This window comes from Danio rerio, chromosome 25, assembly GCF_052040795.2.
Source record: "Danio rerio strain M-AB ecotype USA chromosome 25, GRCz13ab, whole genome shotgun sequence".
Taxonomy (NCBI): domain Eukaryota; kingdom Metazoa; phylum Chordata; class Actinopteri; order Cypriniformes; family Danionidae; genus Danio; species Danio rerio.
In genome coordinates this window covers 17,451,336-17,470,578 of record NC_141045.1, presented here as the reverse complement: position 1 = coordinate 17,470,578, position 19,243 = coordinate 17,451,336, and the positions used below count along the sequence as shown (strand labels likewise).

Sequence of the window (19,243 nt, the reverse complement as noted above, 5' to 3'; positions counted from 1 at the left end):
GTAACCGATCAAGTCAAAGAGCATCTGCAGCTAATGATTCATTGATTCAAATGATCAGCTCAGAATGAGTCACTAGTTTAATGATTCAGTTTATTTACAAACGGATTCAAAATTAGTCAAATACTGGAAATCCTAAGAACTACAGTACAGTACATGAAGAGTCTCTTCCAAAATAAACATTCAACAATAAACTTTTACTACACAAGTACATAAAATATTTATAATTTTGCACTTTAAATTGAGTAAAATTTTTAAAAATTTGAGGAAGATATGTACTTTGTTCACCACTAATCAATAAAAAGGTATTTGAGGTACTTATTATCATGTGAAGCAGGTCATAATAAGGAGTATAATCTCACCCGTCTCCTCCTTGAGTTCCAGGAAGAACTTCTGGTTGAAGATGAAGGCCACTCCGCTGATCTCCTCCACTTTGGCCTCGGCAGTGGTGTTGCGATTGACGAAGTTGGCAGTGATGGCGATGGCTAGTTTACCTCTGAACTCCTTTCTCCTGAAGCCTGGAGCAGAAACAACATTAGGCTACGTTTGCTTGATTTGGCTCAAACTTAACATTGGTGATGAGCAGACATGCTCATTCACACTAGAAGCATGATTGCAAATTGCTAACAAGTTGGTAAACATGAGGTAAGATGTGCTAGCAACATGCTATTACATGTTAATAATAAGCTTACCATGCAAGAAACATGTTAATATCATGCCAATCAATGATTACTAAATACTAAATATGCTAGCAACATGCTATAAATGCTAATTTTCCCTAACAGTATGTTAAACTGTGCTAAGAACAGGTTAACAATGTGGTAGCCCTATAGCAAAACTGTTAAAAACATGCTAATATAAGTGCTAAACCTGCTAGCAACACGCTAAAACATATTAGCCACATGTAAAACAATAAACATGTTAACCCTTGCAACATTTTTAACATGAAAATTATTAACAGTAAAATGTTAAAAGTGCTAGAAGCATAATAGCATAAAACTTGAAGATTTCAAGTTACTTTAATCTTTCAAGCACGGCTTGGTCAGGCTAATGGTACAGTTTGTCATGGAACTTTTCTTAGAATTTTTTTAGAACCCTGACTTAAAAAAGAGAGAATACTGATGTCTTTACATGTCATATGTGATAAGATAGTTGTTTTAAAATATGGTCAACATATGTAAAAACATTTTTTGAACAATCAATAGATAATTTGAATGCTAAGGCAGCATTTTTTTTACTCAAAAATAATAGTCCAAGGCCTTTTGTGCCTCATTGACCTGCATTTGCACAACAACAAATTACACAATACTCTCTTTCCACCATTTTGTGTGATAAAAGCAACATTATTACCTTTTTGTCTCATGGTAAAACATATGCACCAAGCACTGCAGTACAAAAAAAAAAAAAACAATTCACACGTCACAAGTGTCTAGGTGTAGTTTATCATGGTTCAAAGGTGTCTTGTTGTGACTTGTAAGTCTGAACTAGGATCAGTTGCTCTTTGAACACCAGAGTCTAACTGTGTCAGTGGGAAGTAATGAAAGAGTCGCACTTCACCCCTCCTGGGACGGGTTAATAAACTTCCTGTCTAACACAAAGAACTGAGCGGTGCTCTGAAAAAATAAGAGACCGAATGTAGGACACCGTTTTTGGAGATTGGAGTCACTGGGGCAATTTTTCTGACTGAGTGAACATGTTAAAGCCTTTTAGTAGGTTCATTAATGCTTGAGATAATTACATCTCTTAAGATGAATGAACAGAAAGTGCTAAATGTATGTCATTTACAGAGAATTTCACTATTCAGGAAGGAATTTAAATCTTTTTTTCGTTTGGACCATGACAGAAAATGGGGAGGGGGGGGGTTGATGGGTAGGCTTATTTATGCCCATTTAAGAATCATCATTTACATTTATTTAAAGAGACAACAGATATAAAAATTATAGCTTAAGTAAAAACATGTAATAATAATGTTTTATTTTTGATATATAAATTAAAAATATGAATTGTCTGAGTGACTAGCAATTCTGAATCAATTTTCTAAAGCTCAAAATAGGTTCTTTATTCAAATTAGATCGCAATGGTGATCGCAATACAAAGATTTCAAACCTAAACAAAAGCATAGTAACTTAAACTCGTTTAAAATGTCAAATTGGAAAGATGTATTTGCACAGCTGAAGAAAAAAAAATACTCCAAGAATCAGATCAGATCATGAAACCTCTAAAGATTCCCACCCATATGATTCCCATTTATTTATTTATTTATTTATTTATTTATTTATTCATTCATTTATTTATTTATTTATTCATCCTTTTTTTGTACTTTTATTTTAGTAGTCTTTTATTTCACACACAGCGATAGTGGTCATTTTGAACTGTCACTCACTGTACATTAATTTAATAATCGATAGTTAGTAGACACAGTAGATAATGTAGTAGATGCATGAGGAAAATCATTTTATAATGAAGGTTTTTTCTGTAGACAATCGAAAAAACACATTTCTTAAGGGGGCTAACAATATTGAACTTAAAATGTTTTTCAAACAATTAAAAACTGCTTTTATTCTAGCCGAAATAAAGAAAATAATACTTTATCCTGAAGAAAAAAAAGTATGGGAAACACTGTGAAAAATCCTTTTGTTAACATATTAAACATAATTTGGAAATTATACTATTAATGATTTTTTATTACCGACAATACTCCTTCACCTGAAAACATCATAATATCAAAACTACTGTGCAGAATCAAATCTAAACAATTAATCACCATCAAGAGTGCTTCTCCTTCCATCTGCCCCGATTATCACATCAAACTCATAGTCGGAGACAGGATTATCGGCCGGCCGGATCTCAGCCCTCCATCCCTGCCCTGAAATGCAAACACAGGGTCAAACTGAAAAACACTGAACTCCTTTTATGTTTATTGCAGATTTCAAAATACAGTAAGTGTGTGAAGCTGCCAGGAAAAAAAAAGCTTACTAGCATTTGTCCCGGTTCTATCCTTTTTTTGACATCAGGCCAATGATGCAATACATAGCAGAAGAGGTGTTACAGACCTAAACGACCCCTGACTTTATATATAGCACACTACTGAGAGTTTATCATTCACACAATGCAGACTGCTGAGTGCCACTGACGCAGAAAGGCGGCACAAACTTTCTTGGTATCAGTAGTGTGTGTATGTGAGTCTGTGTGTGTGTGTGTGTGTGTGTGTGTGTGTGTGTGTGTGTGTGTGTGTGTGTGTGTGTGTGTGTATATGTGTTGTCAAGGGTACATAGTGGGAAGGTGTCAGTTTTCATGATCTGCTTTGGCCCTGCTTTTGCTTCCATTAATCTATGAGGATTTTTTTATTAGGAAGTTACAGCCATTCCTTGGTAATCCAAGTAGTGTTAAAGCTGAGGCTGGGCCAAAAAATTGATTTAATAAAATTAAAATATTAAAAAATTAAAAATAAAAAAATATAATAATAATAATAAAAACAATAAAACACACACACGCATACATACATGCATACATACAGTAGAAGTCAGAATTATTAGCTCCCCTGAATTATTAGCCCCCATGTTTATTTGTTACTTAATTTCTGTTTAGCAGAAAGAAGATTTTTTAAAAACATTTCTCAGCATAATAGTTTTAATAACTCATTTCTTATAACTGATTTATCTTATCTTTGCTATGATGACAGTTAATAATATTTGACTAGATATTTTTCAAGCCACTTCTATACAGCTTAAAGTGACATTTAAAGGCTTAACTAGGTTAATTAGGTTAAATAGGCAGGTTAGGGTTATTAGACAAGTTGTTGTATAACAGTGATTCGTTCTGTAGACTATCGAAAAAAATATATAGCTTAAAGGGACTAAAACTTTTGACCTTAAAATGGTTTTTAAAAAAATAAAAACTGCTTTTATTCTAGCTAAAATACAACAAATAAGACTTTCTCCAGAGAAAGAAATATTATCAGACATACTGTGAAAATTCCTTTATTCTATTAAACATCATTTGGAAAATATATATATATATAAAAACAATTATAATTTAAAAGGGGGAGAATAATTCTGACTTCAACTGTAAATAGTTCAGAAATACAGCCTAAAATACAGTTTAAATACAGTAAATAAATGTTTGTTTGTTTTTTGCCTGTGATCTCATTCTTCTTGGTGTGTGTGGTTATGTGTGTAAAAGGGTGTACAAATCCGCCAAGAAATGACGCAAGACGCAAGGTAATAATTACCCAGGCCATTCCAGAGCACATGAGGTGTAAAGAAAACAGCCGAGTGCTCTGTTGTGTGCATTTATAGTTGTTTTGGGAGTTTATGTTGTGATGCCGTGCGACTCATGTCTGTTAGGCTACACTGTGGACCGTAAATAAAGCACACAGTGTTCAAATGGTCAGTTAATTACCATCAGTGCTTTGGTCTTCAGGCGGCTCGAGAAGCTTGACAAACTCCACGTTGACATGAACCTCCACCCCAACAATGAGAGCGATCTTTAAAAGCATGAGCTGCAGCTGACGAATACCTGGAAAAAGAGAGGAGACATAGTTAATTCAATAGTTTTATTTATTTATGTTTTAATGCCATATCAGCAGCATTGGCTATATTCATGACAAAACATTTTCTAAAGATACATATATAACATGCAATCATATTGATTTCTTAATAAACATTCATTACACACACACACACACACACACACACACACACACACACACACACACACACACACACACACACACACACACACACACACACACACACACACACACACACACACACACACACACACACACACACACACACACACACACACACACACACACACACACACACTGAAAAGAGTCATATCCAATCTTTCAGTTTGATTAATGATAAATACTTAAAAATTCAAACATTTCCTGTAAAGCATTTATTACATAGGTCACAAATAGTTTTTTCTTTCCCTTACAATAAATATAACTGTGCAAGTCTTGAGTGGGTTATTCAATAGAAATACATCTTAAAGATATATTTTTTGGAAATTTGCATTTATTTGACAGGACAGTAGGATAACAAAAGTGAATGAAAAGACAGAGAGAGCAAGAAAGAGTGAAAGCGAGACTTAGAATTACGTTAATGATCCCGTTTTATATGTTATAGCACATAGTTCGATTAACATCCTTGCGTCACTACACTATATACGTTTCCGCCAGAGTTTCATGCAATTTCGAATGTTTAATTTTTAATTTGTCGACTTTAGCTGAAGTTGGCACTTTCATGCAGGAACATTTCATGCATGCCCTCCGTGAAAAAATGAGATATTGGATGAGAATGAACTGCTAGAAGAGTGTAGTTTTAATGGAATTAAACACTCTGCATTTCAAGATGCAGGTGTCTGTGGTCCTTCACTGTGCAGAGAATAGTGTTAAACAGCTGTGTGTGTATAGACTAAATACGGTGAAAATCCTACACTATGGAAATAGTTTGATTGTTGTTTCCATGTCTGTACTGCACTTCAATAATGCGACTAAAAATCGGTATACTCCACATAATTCAATTTCTGTTTAGTTCGATTATGACTTTAGTCGGATTAAGGTAATCAAAAAAGTTTACATACACAAATACACACAAAACAGCACAAATAAACAAAGTATTTAGGGATGTCCAGATCCGATCATGCGCTTTCAGACTCAATCGAAATCGGACGATACCTCTCAATTAGGACTCGAATATAAATATATATATATTTAGAGAGAGAGAGAGAGAGAGAGAGAGAGAGAGAGAGAGAGAGAGAGAGAGAGAGAGAGAGAGAGAGAGAGAATGTCTGCAGTCTGGAGGTATTATAAAGTTGATGACGAGAACATTCCCATAGTAAACGGTGAGATATGCTTTAAGCATTTAAAAAAATATATATTTACTGTTGCGCTAAACTCCTAAAGTGAAGAATTTATGTTATTTATTACTTGATTGTTCTAGCCACTTCACAGAAGTGCTGTTTGTTAACGAAGTTGTTGAATGTTAAGATAAGGTGAATTGATCAGAATTCGCAGGTATTGCTGAGACTTTGCCTAGAGCCTGCCGATTCTGTCTTTCAATAATCACTGGAATCAGAAAAGTGGATGCTTCAAACACATTAGTAACTGTTTCTTCGCTCCTCTTTATAATATTTTTATGCATTATAGAAGTATTAGATCAGGTTTTGGTATCGGTTAATATTCAAAATCAAGTGACTCAGACTCAAGGGCAAAAAAGCCTGATCGAGACGTCCCTAAAAGTAGCACAACAAAAAAACACACAACACAACCCAATCACAAAAAGCAAAATACTTTAAAAAAATAAATAAAACAATAAAAAATAAAACAGCAAAAACAAACAAACAAACAAACAAACTTGCAAACAAAACATGAATCACAAAAACATCACAACCAGCACAAAACAAAACAAAAAGATCAGTTGAAAATGAACAAAACAATGCAAGCTCAGAAATACAACATCAAAACTTCTGCAAAAACTAAAGTACAAACAATAACAAGACACAACAAAACAAAAAAAAATGGAGCACAAAACAAAACCTGTGATCCTGCCTTCCACATGCAAAGTCAAACAAGCACTGTAGTCTAATTCATAAACAAATGGCTCTCATGCTTAGTTTTTTTTAAGAATCACTCTAAATACTCAATAACACAACCTAAGAAATAATCAGTTTAAATCAAACACCAAGGCAGGTACATATAAACACGTTAGGCCTGCACAAACTCCTATCAGACAGCAACCAGTATCATTTAAGAGATAAGCATGGAAAAAGACATTTGCATAATCCTGGCTGCTCTGAATGTTTTACATCTCTTTTGGCTGAGTCGCACTCGTCTTATCTCAGAGCTCATAAAGGACAGCATATCAGACAAGAGGTTCAGCCAACAGAGCTTGAAAGAAAAAGAGCATCCGAAAATCTCGTCTAGCGAATCCCTGCATGTGACTGCAACATCTGATAGTCTCCTATACCGTGAAACTGTATCTTATTTTCCTATTAAGCTATGATTAAAATGGATATCAGTGAAAAGTGTTGTCAAAAAGAATAGCAGTGAGCACATTTAACCAAACGTTATGCTATAACAAAACAATTGCTTATTGAAATTACCAATTTTCAAGCTTTAAATGCAAAGCAACTAGCAGGCAAGTAAACCATGATAACAGTTAGTTTCTCTCTTAGTAGGGATCTCAATGATGTTTATTTATTGCAACATCAGCAACTTAAGGTCATTTTGGGGCAAGATCAATATAGAAAAAACTTATAGCACATAACTTCCATAATAACTTCATATTAGTGCAATATAAATAAAAAAACTGATGTCAATAATGTAATAATTTGTGCATCCTACTAATTTATTTCAGTTATGTTCCGTAAGTCATTAAAAACTAAAGAAAAGTACTGATAAATGTCTGCGGGAAATGTATAGCTCAACAGTATGAATCTCTCAAGAAGCAGCATTTTCATTGTATTATTTCAATTCAAACTATGGGTGTTTAATTATAAGAAAAAATCATAATCATAATTATTTTGCTAAATATTATGGCAACGATTATTTAAAAAGATTAAGAATGGGCCACATGAACAAAACCTTTTATGATGATTAATTTAAAATCGCTGTTACTTTAAGAGCCACACGGATACGAAAATCTCTCCAAAAAAATGCAACTACTAGTCACAACGACGCGTAGCACAAGCTCTGTGATTGGTTTGCTTGATATCAGTGACGAGTGTTGGTGGTGCTGACAGCCACGAGCCTGATGGAGAGAGTGTTTACAAGTGTCGAATCCTGTGAAGGAGCTCCAGATGGAGAATTTTGTTTTGCCTTTACTTGTGAATAAAGTTGTTGCGCGTCTGCCGGTTCCCGCCTCTGAATGAGTGAGTTTTAGCTACTTGCACGTTAAAAATAAATAAATACCCGTGTAGAAACTTAACACAGAGGAACATAAAAACCTACAGCTGGCTAGCTTTTCACAAGTGTTATTGCAGAGCAACACAATCAGCATGCAGAAGTATAAATGCACGACTACACGCAAGGCAGGCGCCGTGGGTCAGGCCGATCACTCGACACAAAAGTATAAATCAGCCTTTAGGCATCCGTTTTCTTTTATGCTTTTAACACATTCTTATACACTTAAAAAAATAATAATAATATTAAAATAAACGTAATAAATAAAGCATGCTGCATGCTGTACGCCATTACATGTCTTTACTGATTTACACTTGAAACAGCTTTGCAGAGGAATGAATGTGAAAAGCCAGCTCATGAAGAAACGCAACTATTTGATGTTTTGTCCGTTTAGTGGCTAATTTGTACAAATCCATAAAAAAATTACGATTTTTAAAAGGTGGTGTGGCACCAACATTGGCAGATGAGTAAAATGTATTTAAATGTATAAACTAGATCATACAAATTTATGCGAATTCCTCACAGAATCAAAAATGTACTTATTGACGTGAGAAATGCTGGAGACTGCTGGAAATGGGGCGGATTATGATGCAATAATCCTTTTTTATTTTAATAATTGCTACATTGTGATTGAACGTGTGTTTATTTTGGTTTCTGGTTAAAACGGATGCAACCTACTGATGTGGTCTATGGATCCAGCACAGAACTTTCCATAAAACTTCTTGGCTCCAAGGTTCCTGAGGTCATGGATAGTGTAAGGCCAAAGGTGCAGGACGTTGTTTCTGGAAAAAGTGTCCCTCTTTTCAATCACCACCACCTTAGCGCCCAGCAGAGCCAGCTCTATGGCAGTCCGAAAGCCACAGGGGCCACCACCGATGATCAGACACTGCGGAGACAAGATACGCAAACCATTATTAGATGAAGCATGAAAATTGGCTTTTTTGGAGCTATAAAAAAATCATTTAGGGAATCAATTTGAATATTTTCTGAATCTGGCAGATTGATTAGCTGTAGACTGTAACAGTCATCTGAAATGTTGTTGAGAATCAGGAAGAGCCTTGCATTTACAAACACAGAGTATCTTTAAAGTATTGGAAAGCAATTAACGTTTTCCTCCTGTAGAAAAACGTCATAAGAACAATGCTTAGTGGCTCAATGTATTACAGCAGTGTTTTTAAAAGTCTAAACACTTTATTGATAGTGTATAACTAAGCACATGTGGTCAAAACACAAACGAGTCGGAGGTAATTCAGTGTTAAGAGTTTCTCCCAAAGAAAAGCCTGTCTAAGCAAAACGCTAGCAGGCATCTATAGCTCCGCTCACACTCTGCCACTGTTCCCTTGTTTGGTACCCCCCGGTCAGTGCGAACAAAACACAAACAAAACACTTATAGCTTCTTGTGCGTTCTTCAGAAACCAATAGGTGACATCGCGGATACTATGTCGATATCTTTTACAGTCTGTGGACAGATGACTTCACTTTACGGCCAATCATAATCAGTTTGTGAATGCCCCCTCTACTGGCACAATTACACAGTTGTTATTGGTGAATATGAATTCAAAATGAAAGCATAGTGTAAAAATAAATAAATAACTCTAAAAAACAACAACATTAACAAACAAAAAAGGAAAGAACAAACAAAAATGTCAAAAATAGAAAAAGGTAAGCATGGAAAAATACACTAAAGACTTATGCAAAAACAATGAATACAAAATATAAAAACACACAAACAGAATCAAGAAAAAAAAAGTCCTAAAAAAAGAACAAGATAAGCAAACAAAACGCACAAAAACTAAGCACAAACAACACACACACACACACACACACACACACACACGCACACACGCATGCATGCACACACGCGCGCACACACACACACACGCGCACACGCACACACACACGCACACACGCACACACACGCACACACACGCACGCACACACGCACACACGCACGCACGCACGCACACACACGCGCGCACATGCACACACACACTTTTAGGTTGAGAGGGTGTTCCCCAATGTTGAAACTGTTCAGTTTGAAGTGACATTTATGTGTTCCCCCTTGGCTTAAATTGCATTTGTTTTCTCTCATTTGGACCTGTTGGAACGTTACAGTGAACCTCACCAAATATGGTGTGTATGAATAAATCCATAAAAGGCTGCAACAAAGGAAAAAACACTTATCACACTTTTATTACTAAGGGTGTGTAAGTGCGAACAGACAGGCCATACTGAATACAAAATAAATAACTGCACTAAGTGTAAGAAAATTTCAAAGGTTAGAGTAATGCAATATCATGATCATTTATGTCTGAAGCTTAAATATGCAATTCTTCTTTTATTTCATCCTTTGTACATGAACAACTTTAGATCTTGGCAAACAACCAAGCTCCTTTTATGGAAAACAATTTCTGCCATGACCCTTTATCTCAGTCCTCAGTTGATGTTCCCGGCTTCCTGTGGGATGAGTCAAAGTCTGCATGTTTCCTGATCACTGGAGAAAACCCTCATTTTCTGCTTCAGACACTACTGTGGGTTTTTCTGTGCCAGAGTGGTGCTAACAGCAGCCGACCTGGATTCAAAAGCCAAGATGAGGATTAATCTCACAGTCTCTGAAGCATGGAAAGACCACCGGGATAGAAAGGCCTGAAAATGGGGGCATGTCCGGGATCACTAAGAGTCAGATTTATGAACAGTAACAGCTCAAACTCTCTGGGCCTCTCCCATAAAAAAATGACAAAAGATTGCTGGAAATGTTCCTTCTTTTTTATTTTATTAATTATATATATATTTTGAATAAAAAAAAAACATTGATGATTTTTGTTATTTAGACAAGTAAAACAATCATGCACATGGTTTGGATATATTGAAGGGTTAAAACAACAACAACAACAACAACAACAACAACAGTGTCACATTTTATTGTTTTGCAGCCAAAAAAACTAAACAAACGACAAATTAATTAGAAAAATAAAGAAAAAAATAATGAAAACTAAGAGAATGTTTCTTTTACTGCGCAGAAATATCTATAAATTTATTATCTAATGATGCTCTACATGAGTTCCATATTAGACACTTTTTTTCCTGGAAACCCTAACGCTTATATCAAAACTAATATTAACAAAAACAATAACTAAAACGTGAAAAAGTCTAAATATATATCTAAATGTTAAACGTGATACAATTAAGAAAATTGTCAGAAATAGCATCCAAAAGTCTGTATATTTATAAAGGGAGCTTTTCGATAGTTACATTTTTATATATTAATGTCTCCATATGGCATTATCTGCACTTTAAACGTTTGGCTCTGGCAATAAAATCCCCTCAAAATAATTAAATAATACAAAATAAGAGTATTAAACAAAGTATTACATTGATTTTCTTGTCGGGATAATAATAAAATCAACACTTCAGTCAAGGTTAATATACTGTAAACAGGGCTTTACGTTAACTTTTTTGATCACCAGCCACTGTGGCTAGTAGTTTTCCAACATAGCCACTCACCATTTTTACTATCCACAATTTTGTTGCTGGAAAAATATATTTTATATGCATAAAATTAGACTTTGACCTTTTATTTAAAAAACAAAAAAAGTTTTATCTACAAAGTCGAACTCTAGCCTGCATTTCAAACGCACACACAATGACCAATCAGGATCAGCTTTCTTTGTCATTTCGCAGGACTGCTCCATTGACAGTGGAAAAGACCAAAAAGAAACCCAAAAATCACTAAAGTCAACTAAAATCACTAAAGTCGACTAAATAATGCTGCACCATGCAAAATTGATAAGAAACCTAAAACTGTAAAGATGTGTGTAAATTTGATGATATGGAAGCATTTTTGTGACATTAAGATGAAATGTTAAACTTGACATTGTTGAAAAGAAAACAGTTATTAAAAATAAATTATGCAATGTGAAATATTTTTATTTGTGTGTATTTATATAGTCAGTGAAACATGTTTCAGTGTTTATTAAACGTATTTGCTTATTGTCTATTTTCTTTTAAAGTCTTTAAATTTTATATTAAGCCTTGAAGGGAAAATACTTAATTAAATTCATGGGACATAATTCAATAAATAAAGTTCAATAGTTCATATAAAGGATCAAATTCAATAAATATTACCATATTAATTACATAAAATTAACATCTGCATTGAATAAAATATTTGGCACAGCCTTATGCTTAAATTAATCAAGAAAAATATATTCATCCTAAAACATGAAATGTTATAAAAAGCAAAAATGTAACTTTCACAAGCATCAACATGTTGTTACAACACAAATTTATATATTTTGTGATTGTATTTCTTGATAAGTAATCCTTCAATTAACAATCTGCCAGATAGAACCTTATAATTTCAAGCGAAAAATGACTATTTAGGATGAGAAGATTCTGCCCTGTTTATTTCATCCCAATTTGCAAATGTAAGAGAATTTCGATTATTTACAATTAGAGCACTATTAGGGTCTCTGTCAAGTTAATGTATGAAAGAGAACTGTTACACACATATTGTTTGCTGTATGGAATGCCAAAACTTTGAAGCTCGATATCTCAAAATCATTCAGAACGCAGATAGAACCTTATAATTCTAAGGTGATGATATGTCAAAACATAATAAATGTAGCTTTATACATGCTCTTTTCATTCAACAAAACCTTTTTAAAAAAAAATATATACCTATATATACCTGTATATACGACATATACCTAAATCTTTACACAGTAGCCTAGTCTGTCCAGGCTAAAGGTCTCTCAGATCACTAGTTAACTACACATATATGGAGAACTAATCTCCTCTTAAAGCAATGTTATTGTAAAAATAATAATGAAACCATATTAGCGAAAATAACCATAAGCATAAGAAAGCAGGTGAAAAACATACCATGTGTGATAATAAAATGATGATCACGCGGACGCAGGTAACGTTAGGCCCATAATCTGTTCTGATCAAAGATTAATTAAAACAAAAACAGGAATTGCTGCTGCTTAAAAAAAATGCATATTTTAAAAACATCCAGAGATTTTAGAAGCAGCAGGATTGTGGGTGCACGAGCATCACTTTTTGTCCAGTCTATTTCAAAGAGAACAGATCGCAGCAGTTGCGTTTCCAGGCATGGTTGCTTCATGTCAGAAGTTGGGAGTGCGCGCACTTTTTAAACAGCTCATCACATCACCTGTTTACACGAGTGATCATCCTTTCATTCAGTATTCACCTGCTTTCTTTTGCTCGAGTGAACGCTATTTTTGTCGGTCAAGCTGTCTCTCCATTAAGGTGACATTTGCACGTATATTGGACCAGCTTTATTGTTGAACTCTGCTTTTAAGATAACTATAATTGAAAAATGATCTTCAACCAGCCAAAGTGTTGTTGTAAAGCCCTGACTGTAAATACTGACCTCAGGTACAGTTAAGACAATATGCAATGTAAACAACTGCATTGCACAGACTTTGAACATGCTAAAGTAAAATATGAGAAAGTTCAGTATACATTTTATGACTGCAGTACATAAGTTGTATAGGCCATTTTCACCAACCATTAGATACTTATTTATTTATTTATTTATTTATTTATTATTTATTTTTTGTGGTAATTTTGGAAGTTGAGATCCCAAATTAACTCATTCTAAGTTTCCATTTTTTGGACGAACATACATATTAGAGCTGCACGATTCTGGCTAAAATGAGAATCGCAATTTTTTTTTGCTTAAAATAAAGATCACGATTTTCTTACGATTCTGTAGATGTAAAATAAAGATATAGTAAAAAAAAACATATGGCACAACATCGATAATAATATTATGTGTAGGTCTACTGGTTTCTATAAATAATTCTATTCTACTTATAATAATTCTGATGTTGAATTATTATCTTTGAGATATATGCTTGCAATCTGTCATATTAGACAAATTTATCCACTGGTAAAATCAGACATTTGCCATTATCAGATTATATTCAATAATATATAGGCTAGAGTAGTTATACTGACATTGTAAACATTTATTTTCATGCACAACTCATGAACTCATTTCATGGGTTCTCTATAAAAGAAAAAACATATCAAATACTTGCCGTAATCATAACTCTAAAATGGGATATGATCATTTAAATGAAGTGCACACTTTCGGTTTCATTTTGAATGCTAAGCACTTGTTCATACTTCGCGCGCGGTTCCCAAACAATCACTCTGTGCCACAAACAGAATATTATTTACAACTGTGATACCTGTTACTTGCAACATATGGAGGTTCTCGTCACTGAAGTAGACACGCTCGCGTCTATCATTAAGTAGAGCGCGCGCGCGCTTCACTGTGATAACAGTCAGCAGCTTACGTCACGTGTAATTTCCCAGCCGTGAAAACATCATTATGTTAAGACAAAAATGACATCTTTAGGTGAATTATACCTTATAAATACAGTATGTGACTCATTCAACATCCTTTGGAGGTGTCAATGTCACTGAGCAACGTATGTGAAACAATGAAAAGACTCTTGCAGCCGCCTTTTCTTCCCTCCTGAATTCGAAAATATGATTGACATAATCGTAGAAATGCTGGATTAAGATAGTCTAGGGGATCGAATCGAGATCTTTTAACGATTAATTGTGCAGCTAAAATACATATATACCCTTTAATTATGTTCTTGTGCACCAAGTCAACAAATCTCTGAAAAATGAACCTTACACGCACAATGCAAATCTATTCAAACCAGCTACGATTTGCTTCATGAGAATAAGGACAGCAATAACAGTAGCAAAGGCCAAGTTAAAACACTAGAGTAGCAAAACTGCTATTCAAAAAGCTTTGCGAATATTGTTGCTGTTTGAGTTTGATAAAGTGTTAAATAAGTTCACAGGTCCTCTGTAAAAGCACCATAATAAAACACACTAACACGTATGCAAAGCCAAGTGACCTGAGATTGACTCTTCCATTGACTGCTCACAAATATCCACATGATAACACAGGGCTCTAGTTAATGCGTAGTAGATTTTAACAGTCTATAGTTAAACAACAGAGGACTTACTTTCCCAAGCTAACACAACAACATTAGTTCAACAACTAGCTAACATGACGCCTGCAAATGAAGTAAGACCAGATTAGTTTGGTATGGCACTCCAGCATTGAGATCATGCCATTCCCATAGCGGCAGTTAAAACAACATTATCAAATCCTTTGTGCATGGTTTCAGTCAAAACAATGCTAACAATGCAAATCTCTAAGATGTGGAAATTTCAGGTCATCTGTATGGATGAATCCATGTGTTTCTCATCTAAAGGAGCCTTAAATAGACAAAAAGCTCCCTAACCTCTGACCCCTCAGTCGAATGGTCAACTGTAGTGGAAAAAACGGCTGAGACTAAATGATACTGATCCTCATTTCCCCTTTTGCTTTATAAATAGAACAAACGCAAGATGTTCCGCCAAGATGGCCATAACTGCAGCGATCTCAGCCAGGATTTTAGGCAAACGTGATTTGACTAACAAATGTGAATATGAAAATGAGATATGCCATCTCAGTTTTTAGTTGAACAACAGGCACTGATGTGTTTAGACTGAGAATGGAAGAAAAAAAGAAACGCTTTTGGTAACTCTGAGTCAATTGCTTCACAAAATTATTAAAGAGCACATATTATGGGTTTTTGAAAATGACCTTCCATTTAGTGTGTAACACAGCTCTAAATGAAGTGAAATATCCAGCTAAGGCTTAAATCTGTAAGTGTACAGTGTTTAAAAACTGTTGATTCATCTATAAAAGAGTCGACTCATAGTGCTTCAAATGAGTCGTCTTGTTAACGAGTAATTAGGTGTTTCGCGATGAAGCGGCTACGAAACACAAGCCCGCCCAGTAGTTGCACGCGCAAACCCAGGAGATTTGAAACCTGCGGCCCCTCCCACTAACACAGAAATAAAGGCACACAAATTGACTCTACCCAAAGAAGAAACTGTGAAGAGTCAGTGGTTGAGGTTTATTTTTGCAAAAGTGCAGTGCTTCTGAAAACTACATGCTTACAAAGAAGACTTCATCGGCCGTTTGTTAAAGAAAGGATCAGAAAAGACTACTGTCAGAACATGGATCAGTTTTGTTCTCCATTTTACAAGTGTAAGTACGTGCGATTAAAACTGTTGCCTCGTTTACGCTAGCTGGCAAATTATGTAACTAAATGTGTTTTGTTACTTGTAACCGCGTGTACTGTATCAGGTTAACTCTTTATATTCTCATATCGCGTGTAAAGCCACATTAATAATGCACCGCGTTCTGCTTTGTTTACCTATTTAACATTAAATTTGTTTGTGAGCTGGCGTTCCACTGCCGTTTGTTGTTGCTATGGCCATCGTAAGCTAATAGAACTGAGGACGCGGGTGGTGAGGGAGGTGTCGCAGACGCCGCCCTCTATATTGTGCTGTCCTAGGCAACCGCCTAAGTCGTCACTATGGACGCGTCGGCCCTGAGCGTGTATGCACTGTGACTACTTCTATGTTGTTGATTAGCTGCTGGGCATTTCACTCTGTCTCGCGCTGAAGGCTGTCAGTGTTGACCAATCGCAGCAGGCTGTCATCGGTCCAATCAGCGCAGATTACCTTCACGCTAAGGAGGGGTTTGGGAACAATAGAATCGCTGAACAATTCATATGGGAGTCGCTGGGATAAAAATAAATGCATAATATAAGACCATAAGTGTTTTTTGACCTTGCATGCATATTAGACTGTTGCTGGAGACCCTTACAACCAAAATATGACTCTATTTCATGTATAATAGGGGCTCTTTAAATCTCAGCTTTGTTTGAAAATGGTTTACAATTTGTTTTGTTACAATTTTTGTTTTGTTGTTACAATATTGTAGTGTAATTGTAATTGTAGTGTCACCAAATTTAGAATTTGATCTTTTGCTTGCAACAAATTTTGTATTTCTTTTCTTTTAATTATTTATCACATGATGCATTGATTATAACATTAAGTAAATGTTGATGCATTGAGTAAAAAAAAGTTTATTTTTTTTAACACCATTTTAACGCTGAGCCTGGAAGTTGGTTTTGAACAGTGTTGCCAGATATAGCAGACTTTTTCCAGCCCAAAAGCACAAAAACCCACCCAAAATATTAGATTATTATTTTATTTAATCTCCTCCATGAACCGCCACTTTATCATGGTGAAGGGGTTTGAGTGCCTCAATAATCCTAAGAGCTAAGTTGTCGGGGGCTAATGCCCCTGGTAGGGTTTCCCAAGGCTAAAGGTCTTAGATGACAGATCAGACTAAGTGCAGTTCAAAAACCCTTTATGAACTTAATTACACCAAGGTCCGTGACGTCGCTCAGTATGGCGCCTAGTAAGGCCCCACCCAGAACCCAGGCCTGAGGTTGAGGCTCGTATGAGAGCACTTGGTGGCCGGGTTTTTTCCCCAGAGAACCCGGCCGGGCTTAGCCGAAAGGAGCGACGTGGGAGCATCTTTCTGCGGGCCTACCACTTACAGGGGAAGTCTTAAGGGGACCTTGTGGAACAGGTGGTGGTCGAAGGTTAGGACCATGACAACCCGATCGTTGGGTGCAGAAACTGGCTCTTGGGACATGGAATGTCACCTCACTTGGAGGAAAGGAGCCGAGCTTATGCGGGAGGTGGAACGGTACTGAATAAAGATAGTTGGGCTAACCTCCTTGCACAGCTTGGTCTCTGGGACTCAACTTCTTGAAAAAGGCTGAACTCTCCAGAAATCTCCAGCTTACCCCAGGTAGAGAAGTTCAAGTATCTTTTGGTTTTGTTCACGAGTGAGGGAAGGATGGAACGTGAGATTGACAGGCGGATTGGTGCAGCAGCTGCAGTAATGGAGTCAATGTACTGTATCTGTCTGTTGTGGTAAAGAAGGAGCTGAGTAGAAAGGCAAAGGTCTTGATTTACCAGTGAATCTACGTTCCTACTCTCACCTATGGTCATGATCTTTGGGTCATGACCAAAAGGACAAGATCTCGGATACAAGTGGCCGAAATGAGTTTCCTTCGCAGGGTGGCAGGGCGCACCCTATTAGACAGGTTGAGGAGCTCTGTCACCTAGGAGGAGCTTGGAGTAGAGCCACTGCTCCTCCACATCGATGAAAGTCAGCTGAGATGGCTTGAGCATCTGTTTCAGATGCCTCCAGGACACCTACCTAGAAATGTGTACTAGGCATGTCCCACCAGGAGGAGCGCACTGTTTGTTCCAGCCTAAATAAATCATGTCCTCCGCCAGCCGAAATCATGTCGCACACAACCAAAGCGAATCTCCACATACACATCGATGACGTCACATTTGCAACATTTGTGGCTTCATAATACATAAACCTAACAACTACCTAAATAACTATTAATAAACAGCAAATTAGGACTTAGGTAAAAAAGAGTTAATAGGTTTATTAACTGCAAAAATTGTATCTTAAGATAAAGTGTGACCAAATTTTTATATATTGTTGAGGCTGTAGATTTAAAATAATGTTTTAAATGAAATTGGCCAATCATTTCACTTCATCAGACCTCAATGTCATCAGCAGCCACATGTATTAATTTTGTGTCGCCTGTGTGTTTTTTTTTTTACTATCTACAGTAAGTGCTGGTTGACTTCTCAATCACTCACTTTTTTCAGTGAGAAAATCTCCTTTAATTCTATACTGAATAAAAAAGTCCCCTACATCTTAAAAATCAAGAGGGCAAATTTTTGGGTGAACTATCCATTTAACTGTCCAAAAGCAAACATTTAAGTTCTGACATTAAAAATAAGGCAGATACAGTAGATGTCTAAAGACTCACCCTTGTGTCAGCACAGGCTCTGCCCTTACTGTACTCCTTGTGTCCAGCTCTCTTGTCTAGTTTCCCCCAGAGACCCTTGGCTTTCCAGAAGGTGACAGCAGTTTTCAGGCTGCTGTAAAAGCCTCTGTGGTCGGACGGGTTGAGCTCCAGCTGTCTGCAGAGGACACTGAAAGCCTGCAGGGTGCCTTTACAGGTAGTGGCCTGGATAAAATTCTCAAAAAGCTGACCGGCCTGAGATGTCCGTTCTTCCTCCGTCTCCCCCATCCTTCTTCGTCTTTTCCTCTGTTGATAGGGGATTCAGTGGTCAGGAGTTGTTCGGTGCTGGCATCACTTTCTAAGACTAAGGAGAGAAAAGGAAGAGAGGGTTTTTATTTGTTTCTATGCTGTGCCATAAAATGTCATTATCTGCAGTTATCAACCAATTTGTGTGTAGGGAAAAAAACATCCTATATATGGGTGTACGGTGCAGTGAAATGACTAAAAATGGTGTGGTTTTGATATTGGATGAACTCATTTATTGCTTTAGAGCCCTGATTGCAACCTGTCGTAGTTGTTTGTATATAAA

General features: G+C 36.1%; 1 protein-coding gene across 29 annotated transcripts in view; it reads right to left on the bottom strand.

Annotated features, from left to right (window-relative positions):
- The window catches only part of mical2b (microtubule associated monooxygenase, calponin and LIM domain containing 2b), a 135,484-nt gene that overhangs the window by 76,616 nt on the left and 39,625 nt on the right, over positions 1-19,243 (bottom strand). For all 29 annotated transcript variants that reach the window (XR_015525827.1, XR_015525828.1, XM_087311067.1 and 26 more), the window contains 5 exons: positions 18,679-19,018; positions 8,588-8,795; positions 4,399-4,515; positions 2,762-2,863; positions 360-515 (listed from right to left, as the gene is read on the bottom strand). Coding sequence is in view for 27 of the 29 variants with exons in the window: in XM_087311067.1 (XP_087167193.1) it covers positions 360-515; positions 2,762-2,863; positions 4,399-4,515; positions 8,588-8,795; positions 18,679-18,942 (847 nt within the window). In the remaining 2 variants the exon portion in view is untranslated. Of the gene's footprint in view, positions 1-359; positions 516-2,761; positions 2,864-4,398; positions 4,516-8,587; positions 8,796-18,678; positions 19,019-19,243 lie in introns of those variants that run through there.